The 12,069-nt window shown below is 36.2% G+C and overlaps 1 protein-coding gene across 2 annotated transcripts in view; it reads right to left on the bottom strand.

Moving 5' to 3' along the window:
- ERC2 (ELKS/RAB6-interacting/CAST family member 2) overlaps positions 1-12,069 on the bottom strand; it is a 386,048-nt gene that overhangs the window by 129,897 nt on the left and 244,082 nt on the right. For both annotated transcript variants that reach the window (XM_039349739.1, XM_039349748.1), the window contains exon 13: positions 11,426-11,586. In XM_039349739.1, the coding sequence (XP_039205673.1) occupies positions 11,426-11,586 (161 nt within the window). The remainder of the gene's footprint in view (positions 1-11,425; positions 11,587-12,069) is intronic.

Raw genomic sequence — 12,069 nt, 5'->3', positions numbered from 1 at the left:
TAATCAGAAGCTTGTCTTCAATGAAATCTGTCAGCTTGTTTGACCCCTTAACAGTTCAGCATCTAGAATTACCATCTAGTTCAAAGTCAGATCTCACATTTCCAGCAGCTTGGATAAAGGGAGGACTTTGGCATGCAGAATCTGGGGCTGATAGCTCTTGACCTCTTGGCCACCCCCATTCACCACCTCCTGAGACTTTGCTTGTCAAAGGGTTATTTTGAGCTCGTGAACAGAAACAGAGATAATGTTCAGGATGCGATAAAGTAAAAAAATTGTGAATTATGTTGATACTAAATTCTCTTCAAATATTTTGCATTTTATTGTACTTTTATCATTTTCCTGGGCTCTCGAGTTGTTTGAACATCTGCCAGATGAACATATCCTGAAATGTTTAATTACTCATCTCTGATTACATCTCTGTAATGTTCTCTGAAACCTTCAGGATGTAAAAATGTATGTCTGGGTCTATAGGTATACAGAAAGAGATGTACAGAGGTGTACATGTATGAGTACACATACATAGAGAGACATTTTAGCTCAAACAATCAAATAAAAACCTTTGAAACATTAGTTTTAACATCTTCTGCTGTTCCATGAGATTAGTTATTCTACTTCTTTTTGTCTTCTACAGGTAGTCCTCAATTTATAACCACAGTTGAGGCCACAATTTCCATTGCTAAGCACTTAAAATTGTTAAGAGCACTTAGCACTTAAGGAACAGTTGCTGGAATTGGGTATGTCTAGTTTAATGAAGAGAAGGAAGAGGGGGGACATGATAGCAGTGTTCCAATATCTCAGGGGCTGCCACAAAGAAGAGGGAGTCAAGCTATTCTCCAAAGCACCTGAAGGCAGGACAAGAAGCAATGGATGGAAACTAATCAAAGAGAAAAGCAACCTAGAACTAAGGAGAAACTTCCTGACAGTTAGAACAATTAATCAGTGGAACAACCTGCATCCAGAAGCGGTGAATGCTCCAACAATGGAAGTTTTTAAGAAGAGACTGGTATAGGTATAGGGTTTCCTGCCTGAGCAGGGGGTTGGACTAGATGACCTCCAAGGTCCCTTCCAACTTTATCATCATCATCATCATTATTATTATACCACTTCACAGTGCTTTACAGCCCTTTCTAAGCAGTTTACAGAGTCAGCATATTGGCCCCAACACTCTGGGAGTGAGTCACTAGAGACTGAGTGCCCAAACTGCAACCCAAAACCCACTTATGTATCATTGGGTGCCGGGTGGGTTTGGCCCATTGGGTTGTGTGGCCAATTTGGTGGGCATGGCCCATTGTGTCGGCATGGCTCCAGTGGTATTGGCAGACTGGGTGGGACTAAAAAGTTCAATCAATCAATTCCAACTTTGCCAAGATCTTTTTTTTTTCCCTGCAAGAAGTTGAAACTGATTGATAGATGCGGAGGCCTAAAGCGAAAAGGTTTTATAAAACCCAGCTGAAGGCCTAGGAGTGGGGCAATGGTGTGTGTGCCCACAGAGAGGGCTCTGCATGCCATCTGTGGCACACGTGCCATAGGTTTGCCGCCACGGCACTACAGTATTAAAAACTACATATAGAATATGTAGGCTTTTCCAGGAAAGATACTGACATTGATGTGTGTTAGAGTATGTGTGAAGTCTGCTTCTGCCAATTGTTTCACACCTGCCCATGCCATTAAGTAACAAGAACATCTGGAAGTCTACACCAAATCTAAACAATGGTTAAAAAAAGAACAAATCAGCACAAATGTTTCCTGATCATTTTATTATATTTTCTGGGAAACAGACTTTGGTTATCATTTACAATAATTCTCATGGATGTATGACTAATTTGGACATCCACTCTGCCCATCGCTTTAGAGCAGTTTAGGCCTACTATATATTTGAATTTGGTATATAAACAGAGACCAAACCCCATTTCCTTCTAGCACTGATGATGTTATCTGGTTGGGTAATGAAACGTCTGAAAGAAAACAACCAAAGTCAGAGACCACTACAGATCCCACAGTTCAACCCGAAGCTACAAATATTTTCTCCTATTGAAAATTGCTTCTTTCTGATACATTAGGGAAAGGTAGCAATAAAACCAGAAACTAAGAACAACCCACCTTTAAAAATACAGTGCAATTTAATTAACTAAAGAAAAGATATACTTAATGCAGCACATATACCATGCCTGTTTGTGTTCAGACAGATAGCCCACATCCATCACACAGAATTAGAGCAATACATTATTCAGCGTCAAAGCCTCTGTACATCTGTCTCCAGTATGACAAGGAACAATTGATGAGCACACTCTGGGTATGACTTTAAAACAACTATAAATATATTTGTCATGTCATCCATCCATATTTGTTTGCTAATCAGTTGTTATGGAGTACTTTGTTTAATGTCATTGAAGTTAAGATACACAATGTGACAGCATTCCAATCTAGCAAGAAAACTGCCTGATCTAATATCTGATTTATTAGCATTGTTATATATTCAGTGATTCATATATTGATTTTTTTATTTTCTTCTCCTCTGAAACTTACTAGGGAAGCCCTTTTTGTTATTACTAGTATCTTCTACTGCTATTAGCCACATAAATCAGGAACAGAAATAAGAGGCATAAATAAAAGCTACCTAGTTTTCATTTAAATACATGAAAAAAATTTCTCGCAGTACAAACTGTACAATGGTGGAACAGTCTACATATTGTGCATTCTCCATCTTTGGACACTTACCTGCCAAGTTTTCCTCACATTGCAAAAAGATAGACTAGATCAAGGATCTTCAAACTTGGCTCTTTATGACTTGTGGACTTCAACTCCCAGAATTCCTCAGCCAGCATGCCTGGCTGAGGAATTTTGGGAGTTGAAGTTCACAAGTCATAAAGGGGCCAAGTTTGAAGACCCCTGAACTAGATGATCTGTTTGAATCTTTCAACTCTATAATTTTATGAGTCTCAATTTTTTTTCCTAGATTGGAATTATTTGGAACTTTTCATTTAATATATCTTTTTTTAGAAATTCCCACTCATCTTGCACTCATTTTCCCATTTTTTAAATCATTTATTTGAGTTTTTGAAGTGTATTTGGTCTTGAGTCTTAAATAAATTTTGATGGATTGAATGAAGTCCTTTGGTAAGATTGAACATTCTCAATTTTAGTTTTTTTTAAAAAATCAAGAACTCCAGCATTATTTTATTTCTCTGTGTATGTATGTAGTATAATTACCATTCATGCCCTATCTATGCTTTTGGATAGAAATACAATGTTGCATCAATAAAATCATCCTTCAAGTGGGCAATCATTATTTATTACATTCAATAAACTTTTGCTATTTATTCTGTATTTCTGCTTTTTTTTAGTACTATGGACTAAATAATTCTAAATATTTCAGTGAAAGGACTGTTTTTTGTTTTCACTTTATGAAAGCTCTAATTATTCTTTTTTTAAAGAACAACAGTTTTACTTCTTCCAGCAGAATGTATATACAAATGCTATTCCATCCTGAAATTTTGTCAGTATTTCCCCAATGAATAACTGATTTAATTCAATTATTGAAACTTACTGCATATTCTGCAGTAACAAAAAAATCTGTACTTGTGCTTTATTTGAACTTTTTTCCATTCATGACTGAAGCATCATATTGCAGTTCAATTTCTTTTCCCTCTCCAGCTTTAACCTATGTCAGCTTTAGCTGGTCAGAACTGAAATTATGTTTGCACAGGACTTCAAAGGAGTGTTCTATTTTTAAATAGAAATAAATCAATAGGTCCTTGACTCTCATGGTTGATGGCAACTTACCCACTTTATGCTAAATTCATAATCATTAATAGCATCTACTTAACTTATTATTTCTTTATAAAATATTATTTATTTATAAAAATTCTAGGCCACTTCAATATGAACAATCTACGCAATGATGGTTAGAGTCTGGTTAAAGTATTTCAAATACCTACTTAAAACAAACACTGTTGCAGTTTCAGATTGCCTAAAAATAATAAGAGGAATGACCTTGCAGCTTTTAGGAGTAGTGTTGTGTTAGAAAGAGAAAGGAATACTATTGGCCTCTCCTATACCCCATTGACTGGTTCATATAAACCCTTGACCCAATGTTGTCCCATATCTTAAAATGTGATGTCATGAGATTTTATCCCAATACAATAAGTGGACAGGATAAGAAACACTTTCCCCTTAATGTTTATTCCTCCCTAAAATTTAAATTCATTTTAAACGACCAGATTCTGCACACACTCTTTAAAAATTCATTTTTTCATTTTTGGTGCACTGAATGTTTGGGCAGGGTCTGGAATGCTATTACATTCCCACATTCTCCTCTTTTCAAATATGGCTTCTTATAAGAAAAATAGTTTTTACTGTATAGGTATATATTCATGTGGGTTTAATATATGTCTATCCAATAGTCAAACATGCTATGATGAGAAATACTATTCATTAATTTGTTGGGTTCTCCTGTTTTAAAAACCTTCCTAAATAAATGCTAATATTTTTATAATTGTTCTGAATTGAAATGATACCTATAGTACTTACTGAAATGTGTAGAAATGCCAAAACTCTTATAAAAAATTAATGGGTGCCCATACTGCTAAAATATTAAGAGTAGAGTGACCTTAAGTTTCATAGCTCACTATGAGACCAGCTCCCTAACCTCACTCTGGCTTTCTTAATGAGTAACAAATGGGCTTTCACAGTGCATTCAGTATAAGCTGCCATTACAACTCATTCTAGTGTGTGTTTTTTAACCTGTGGTAATGCATCATCTTGCCTGACTGTATGTCATCTTCTAGAAGGTCAACAAAAGTATGTAACCCCTCCCCCATGTTTAAGTTATGCAAAAAAAATTGACAAAGCATGAAGCAACCAGTTTTCTTTTATTTTTACCTCCCTCACACTCCTGCAAACATAAAATATCTAATGCTTTCATAATTCAGAGTTTAAATTATATATATAAAAGACTGAACCCTAAAACAAATGCAACCTTAGGATATTTTTTTCTTTTCTTAAAAAAAATAATCTGTGGCCCAAAGGATAGTCACTTCAATCTATTTAAGTGCTTGAATGAGCACGATAAAGGCCACTGCTATTTAGTTTTTTTTCACAGGTATTTAGAAATATGCATTATGTTGCTGTGGACAATTAGTCTTTTATCCAATTTTACTTGATAGTTTAAACTCTCCCACCCTAAGGTTTTAATTATCCCTCTTAGCCAGCATTCTTAGGTCTCAATTCATGCGCCTGGAAATCTGCCTCCGTGATGTTATAACCTTGTTAACGTAACAAAAGAGGAGTTTACTTAAAACTGTACTGACTATGGACTTAAGCCAAATTTACTTGAAAGAGGAAAGAGACTGTCAAAAATCCTACAGTAAACATAGAAAAGCAGTTCTTTCATAACCTTCACCTTAATTCATAGAGACAAGTAATTTACATGTAAGTGGATTCAGATGGTCTGCAAAGGGGCCTCTCTCTAGAACCGGACTGGTTTTGTTCCCTTTCCCTATGCGTTCACTCTCTCTCTTCTCCTTCATTTTTTTCTCTTCTTATTTTTCTCTTTGCCTGATGACAAAGCATGTGCAAAGTCTGAATAATAATAAATCATAAGGTAAACATTTATAAAACTCGTCAGCATCAATATGAACCGAACAAATTTCACAGAGCCATTTTCAGTTCTAGTCAGTTCTCTGTCAAAATTTTAATTTACATGCAATAAATGCTTTTATGTTGGGAGTGTAAAGTTGCATTTCTAATGAAGTAATAGTTACATTATTTTTAAGTGCCAGTGGCTTGTCAAATACAGATCATACTGCCATCGGAGCTTCCGAAATCTGATAATTAAAATCTCTTTTATATCATATACCACTATTTTACATTAGTTAGACTAAATAAAATCTCTCTGTATGTATGATTATAAAGCTGGGATTGTAATCCCACTTACTAAGCTTTAATTTCTATTTTTTTTATTTAAAATCATAATGTAAAAGGGACACAGATACAATTCTGGTTCATAACAATCAGTGCAGTCTTTATAATTGCCTTCAGTATGAAAACCAGATGAATGGAAATCTGAGCTGACAGTTCACCTGATAGGGTTGAATGACAAATAAGTGAATTCAGAATATGAATTTATCAGATCAATTCTAAATGGTTAATAGTACCAAACTTCTTATGTTTCTTAGGCATCTTATGTCTCTGGCACAGACAGTGGTCAAGCATGGAGATATCAGGAAATTAAGGAGTTCAAATTAATATAAAGATTTATTGCAAGTTCCAGCTCTCTACAAGAATCTGAACTACTAATGGTCAAAGCAAATCAGTGGTAGATAAGATAATTTAGTTTCTGTTAAAATGAGTGGAGCCTCCTTAGCTTATTTGGCTACTCTGACTTATACATGTGGATCAGGTCCCACTGGAGAGATCTTCATTTTTAATGGTAAAATTGTATTGTTTTTAAACCTACTTGCTATTTAAATAAGGGGAAAATGGATCCATTCTATTCTGGAACATCTGCTAAATTCATAATCAGTTTGTCAGCTGAGATTAGCAATGTAGAATGGTGCAGTTGATCAGGCTGCCCTAGGTGTCACTGAAGCCTCTGGGAATTAAACTAAGAGAGTTTCAATAGACAAGGGGGTAATTCAGTCAGTCTCCCAAAAAAGTAAAAACTAAAAAATTGGAGAGGAGAGGAGAGGAGAGAGAAATTCCTGAAAACAGAAGCTTAGATTTCTTTTTTTCCTTTTAGTGCTCCTCTCCCTCTCTGTCCCTGCTGCCTTTATAGTCATTTATACTTCTGACTATCAAATCAGAGATGGGGGCCCACACATTCTTTTGCTGGCTTTAGTTCAATATCAATATGATCCTATTTCATCATTTTGATCATTATTATTTTCTCAGTTAATAAAACTTTGAGAAAGCATTTTCCAATGATGTTAATTTTTTTTTTTAAAAGGTTTGGCTGAGATCAGTCTTAGGAAAATGTATAATATTTAATGGCTCTGTGTGTGAGAGAGAGAGAAAGAAGGAGGATGGGAGGGAGGAAGAGAGGGAGAGAGAAAGAGAGAGAAAGAGAAGTATCTATGGAAATAAAAGTTATTCTACATCTACTGTTTATATTTGTACTCACAGACACTTCCAAAGATAAATACACAGAAAGAGAGAATAAAGATATTCATTTATTTCATTATTTTCTCTTTCTCTTTGGTTTTGGTTTGTGTGTGTGTATGTATGTGTGAGCTATATGTGTGTGTATTTAGATATATATGGACAACTGATTTATACTCTGCCTTTATTTGAGGAGCCAAGTTGGCACACATAACACTCCCTTCTCCGATGTTGCCTTACAAGAACAATTCTATGCGGTAGGGTGAGCTGAGAGTGACTGGACCAAAATTTCCCATTGAATTTCCTTGGTTCTAATTTCCATTGAATTAGAACCTGAGTCTCTCCACTCCTAGTTTGATGCCTTAATCACTAATCTATAAAAGATGTCTTGGAGTCATCACATTCATCTGGTATTTATAATAATAATAAAGTTAGAAGGGACCTTGGAGGTCATCTAGTCCAATCCCCTGCTCAGGCAGGAAACCCTATACCATTTCAGACAAATGGCTGTCCAGTCTCTTCTTAAAAACTTCCAGTGTTGGAGCATTCACAACCTCTGGAGGCAGGTTGTTCCACTTATTAATTGTTCTAACTGTCAGGAAGTTTCTCCGTAGTTCTAGGTTGCTTCTCCTCTTGATTAGTTTCCATCCATTGCTTCTTGTCCTGCCTCCAGGCACTTTGGAGAAAAGTTTGACTCCTTCTTCTTTGTGGCAACCTCTGAGATATTGGAATGCTGCTTGATAGTCTCCCCTTGTCCTTCTCTTCATTAAACTTTTGAAGCCAACATTTGGATTTGCTTGTATATTTAAAGTGTGTGTGTAGAACTGTTTAGAAATAGATGTCATTGACATCTCCGGGAGCTCACAAGAAGTTGATGAGAAGAAGTTTCAGTCTCTTCTAATAATAATATGACTCACAGCTTATATCATGTGGTGATACCTTTAATACTATCAAACATCCACATCTGCCTATCCCAGGTCCTTGGGAAGGACTCAATAGGTGGATAAAAATGCCAAATCTACTCTGAATATTTGGCTGATAGTGTGACAAACCATAATTATATGCAAAATTAACCACTCCATATCTGGGTTGTAAAACTCTGGTGATGGCATGGCAGCTGGGAGATAGAGAACACTTTAACCCTTTGATGCCATCATGTGGTTCTCCAGATGTATGCACCTCAGGCATAGTATTCCTATTCAAAACTGCCAGTGACTTCCTGGATGCTCTACTGAGCAATTCTGCCCAAAGGAGAGAGGAAGTCTCACTTACTTAGAGAAAATGTCCCCAAAGGTGGATTTTAAAAAAAATTCTTTCCAATCTACACCAGCTTCACATTTGCAGTGCTCATTCATAACTGTGCTGTCATATTTCCAGCTATTAAAAAACCCATAAAATAATATTTAATGCATTTTCTCATGAAGTGTAACATTCATAACTTTTTTTGGCCAAAGTCTGAATTTACAAGCATAGATTATGCTAAAATATGTCTTTGTTTTGGGGTTAGTTTAAGCCAGTGATTCTCAACCTTTTTAATGCCGTGACCCCCCAACCGGTCGTAAGTTGAGGACTAAACTGGTCGTAAGTCGAGGACTTCCCCTGCCCGGGAGCGCCGTGCATGCATGGTGCCACCCCCTGCGCCAGCCGAGGCGTAGCTGGCAAGTGGCAGAAATGGCGCAGGCCAACCACCAGCTGGGCCACCAGCTGGCCCAGCCCAAGGGAGGTAAGGCACCCACTGGGCCCCATGCGCGCCAGCAACCCTCCCTGTGCCCTCCGGCCTCCCACCTCCCACCCCTAGCCCTCTTTTACTTACATTTTTAGTAGTTGCTCAGCAGGGAGGGGTGGAAACTTCCAGACAGCTCGCCTTCGCTGCAGACAACTTGCAGCACCGTTTGCAGAATGGGACTTTTGGCAGGCTCAGCGGGGCAGAGACAGCCTGGACAATTCCTATTGGCTTTTGAAAGCCAATAGAATTAGACTCTATTCAAGAGAGTCTATTCTATTGGCTTTCAAAAGCCAATAGAATAAAAGGGAGTAGCACAGCTAAGGGAAAGGGGGAAAAAATGGCAGACTGTGTTGTTTGGCAACCCCCGTGAAATGGTCGTTCGACCCCAAATGGGGTCCCGACCCACAGGTTGAAAACCACTGATTTAAGCCAATAGCTGCAGCACTGCTATTGTAAAACTTAAATAGATCAAATTTCTGGAATCCACTTGTTTTGCATCAGAATTGTATCTACAGGAGTATGAGGAGGGGGGGTGCTGTGATTTACCAAATGTGAATGTTACAGACTTAGCTTGGCCTGTTACCTTACCTTTTATAGTTACTCCTCAGTTAAGTTCTAAACTGAAAACATAACATAAAGCATATGTCTGCATATTAGTTCACCTGCTGCACTTTCTAGCTTTATGCCTGCAATAATTTAAACAAAGTTTCATACACTAAACTGAATGTATTAAGATAGATTGAACTATTTCAGTTTGATAAGCAGACACAAAATTACTAGCGAAATATTGGTTGACATTAGTCATAATATACATATTTAAACCAATGACAACTGCTCTAAATTAAATAGTCCAAACTATTGACAGAGAAGTTTATTGGCCTTTGTTTCTTTTTTTGTCTCTTTTCACTCTTTTTTTTTTTAAAAACCTCTTCATTTTAGTGAAGAACAAAGCCTCTGATTCTTCTAATCTTTATGGTGCTAGCAACCTGGTGCCAAAAAAGCTAGTCAAGATGTGTTGTCTTTCAGATCTGTGGGGCAGAAATCAGAGTCACCGGAGAATTTCTACCCAAGTTCCAAGAAGGGCACATTAACGTCCTAACTACTTCCCATGGAAATCACAGTTGTATCAACATCCTGCTGTTTTGTTTGCATTTAATTTGGGATATAACTCTCTATGCTCTCAGCATGCATCCCATCATTAAATGAAAGCACACCATAGGTTGTAAAAAATCAACCAAGTGTTCCACTTTTCAAAGGTAGGTTTTGTGGAGAACATAAATAACACTGCCTATTTACTAAAGATTATATAACATACATAAAAGTATACCAATAAAGGAAAGAGAAACAATTTTTTGAGTACTGGTATTGAAATAGTTTATAAAATATAGCTAGTAATATATTATTCACACACACACACACACACACACACACACACACACACACACACACATCTATACAAGTCTTTGCTTCTTAATTCAACCAGGGCAACACTGTACTACATAGTTGGTATGTGACATAGTTTTTTTTTCCCCCCTTAGGAACATGATATTTTTCCAAACATAAGTTTTTTGTGAAAGAAAGAAAGAAAGAAAGAAAGAAAGAAAGAAAGAAAGAAAGAAAGAAAGAAAGAAAGAAAGAAAGAAAGAACCCTTTTTTATAAAACCCATATATTTTAGAATTTAGTCTTCATAGTGCAGTAGACTATTTTGGGACATTGATATATAGCACAATCTAATGATACAATTACATAAGGAGAAATGTAATAGCTATTTGAATGTACTGAGTTATTTCCAGCATGCAAGAAGTATTTCTGAAGGAAAAGGAAAAAAATAACCACCACCACCCAAATTACCTAGATTTTCATTGGATCAATAAATGAAAAATGTCAAGATTTCTGTTTCAACTTTGTTTATCATTGTTTCTCAAGCTAATAATATATCATCTTCACAGAACCATTTATTTGTGCTTAAGTGAGAACAGGTTGATGGCAGTAAGGAAGCAAGACATTTACACGTGGGACTAAAGTTCAAGAGAAGATCACTAATATAATATATACATCAGTGAGTAAATGCTTGTGTGGGAAGAGAGTTGGGTGGGTATTCAACAAAGAAAAAAACTTTATTGGAATTATAAATAGTGATTTTCCATCCTTTGTAATTTCAGATAAAATGTGTCAGGTAAATAATGTTGTATCGTGGCATAGAATTTTACTACAGATCAATGTATCCGAATGAATGCATGGCTTTCTTTAGTTAACTAATACATTTACCACTTTAGCACTAAAATGAACCTAGTATATTTATTGTACCCCATTGTGCTTAAAATCTCCTTGGCGGCTTGCTTACTTCAAGTCCGCTTATACATGCATATCAATCTCATCTTTAAGAAGTGTTTCCTGCTATTGCCATCTGCAAATAACAGAATATTCTGGTCCAACTTCTGTAGCTCAATATTATTACTTACTGTCATTCAGCTTATTTCACTTTCATTTTGGTAAAGAAATCTTCTGTCTATGAAATAAAGAGCTGAAAAGGTTGCAAACACAAATGAAAAACAAAACAAAAAAAAACTATCAAAATCAAGAGCCATAAATGCACTTACTTCATTTCCAGGATCTCCTCTAACTGTTTTCTCCGTTCTAGTCTTAAATTGGCCAGATGTGCTTCTTTCTCACCCAGAGACTGCTGTGTTGAGGCAAGGCGAGCTTTAGTGGCATCTAGTTCTTGCCTGGTCTTATCCAGTGCATTTCGTAGTTCTTCTAACTAAAAAGCAGATAAATTCAGGTAGTCACAATTGGCAAATGGACAAGAAATTGCAATATGTAATGTAATGCCCACAGTCATTAAATATCTACTCTCTTCAAGGGAACATAGTGAAATAATCCTGAATTTTGTGGGTTAAGTAATACATTTTAATAGCAATATTGTGAAAAGAAGATACATATTCTATCTGATTAAATAAGGAAGAATAATTTATTACAGACCCATGATCAATGATGATGGTTCATGTGTCTATTTTTAAAGGCCAATAAAACCTATCAGTTTCATTTCATTTCACATGCATTCACTCATCATATGTATGTAATTTCAGGCATCTGAGAATATCTCAGGGTTAGGCATCCATGCTGACTTTTCTTAATTATTTTGTGAGCAAAGCAATGATATTGGCACTTACTGGAGAAAAGGTCATATATTGATTGTGAATGGATGTGGCAGAAGTGGAAGAGAACTTATTCAGAACTCACT

This window comes from Crotalus tigris, unplaced genomic scaffold (genome assembly GCF_016545835.1).
Source record: "Crotalus tigris isolate CLP2741 ecotype Arizona unplaced genomic scaffold, ASM1654583v1 scf7180000017567.3851432, whole genome shotgun sequence".
In the NCBI taxonomy this organism is placed as follows: Eukaryota; Metazoa; Chordata; class Lepidosauria; order Squamata; family Viperidae; genus Crotalus; species Crotalus tigris.
This window is presented reverse-complemented; position numbering and strand designations above follow the sequence as displayed.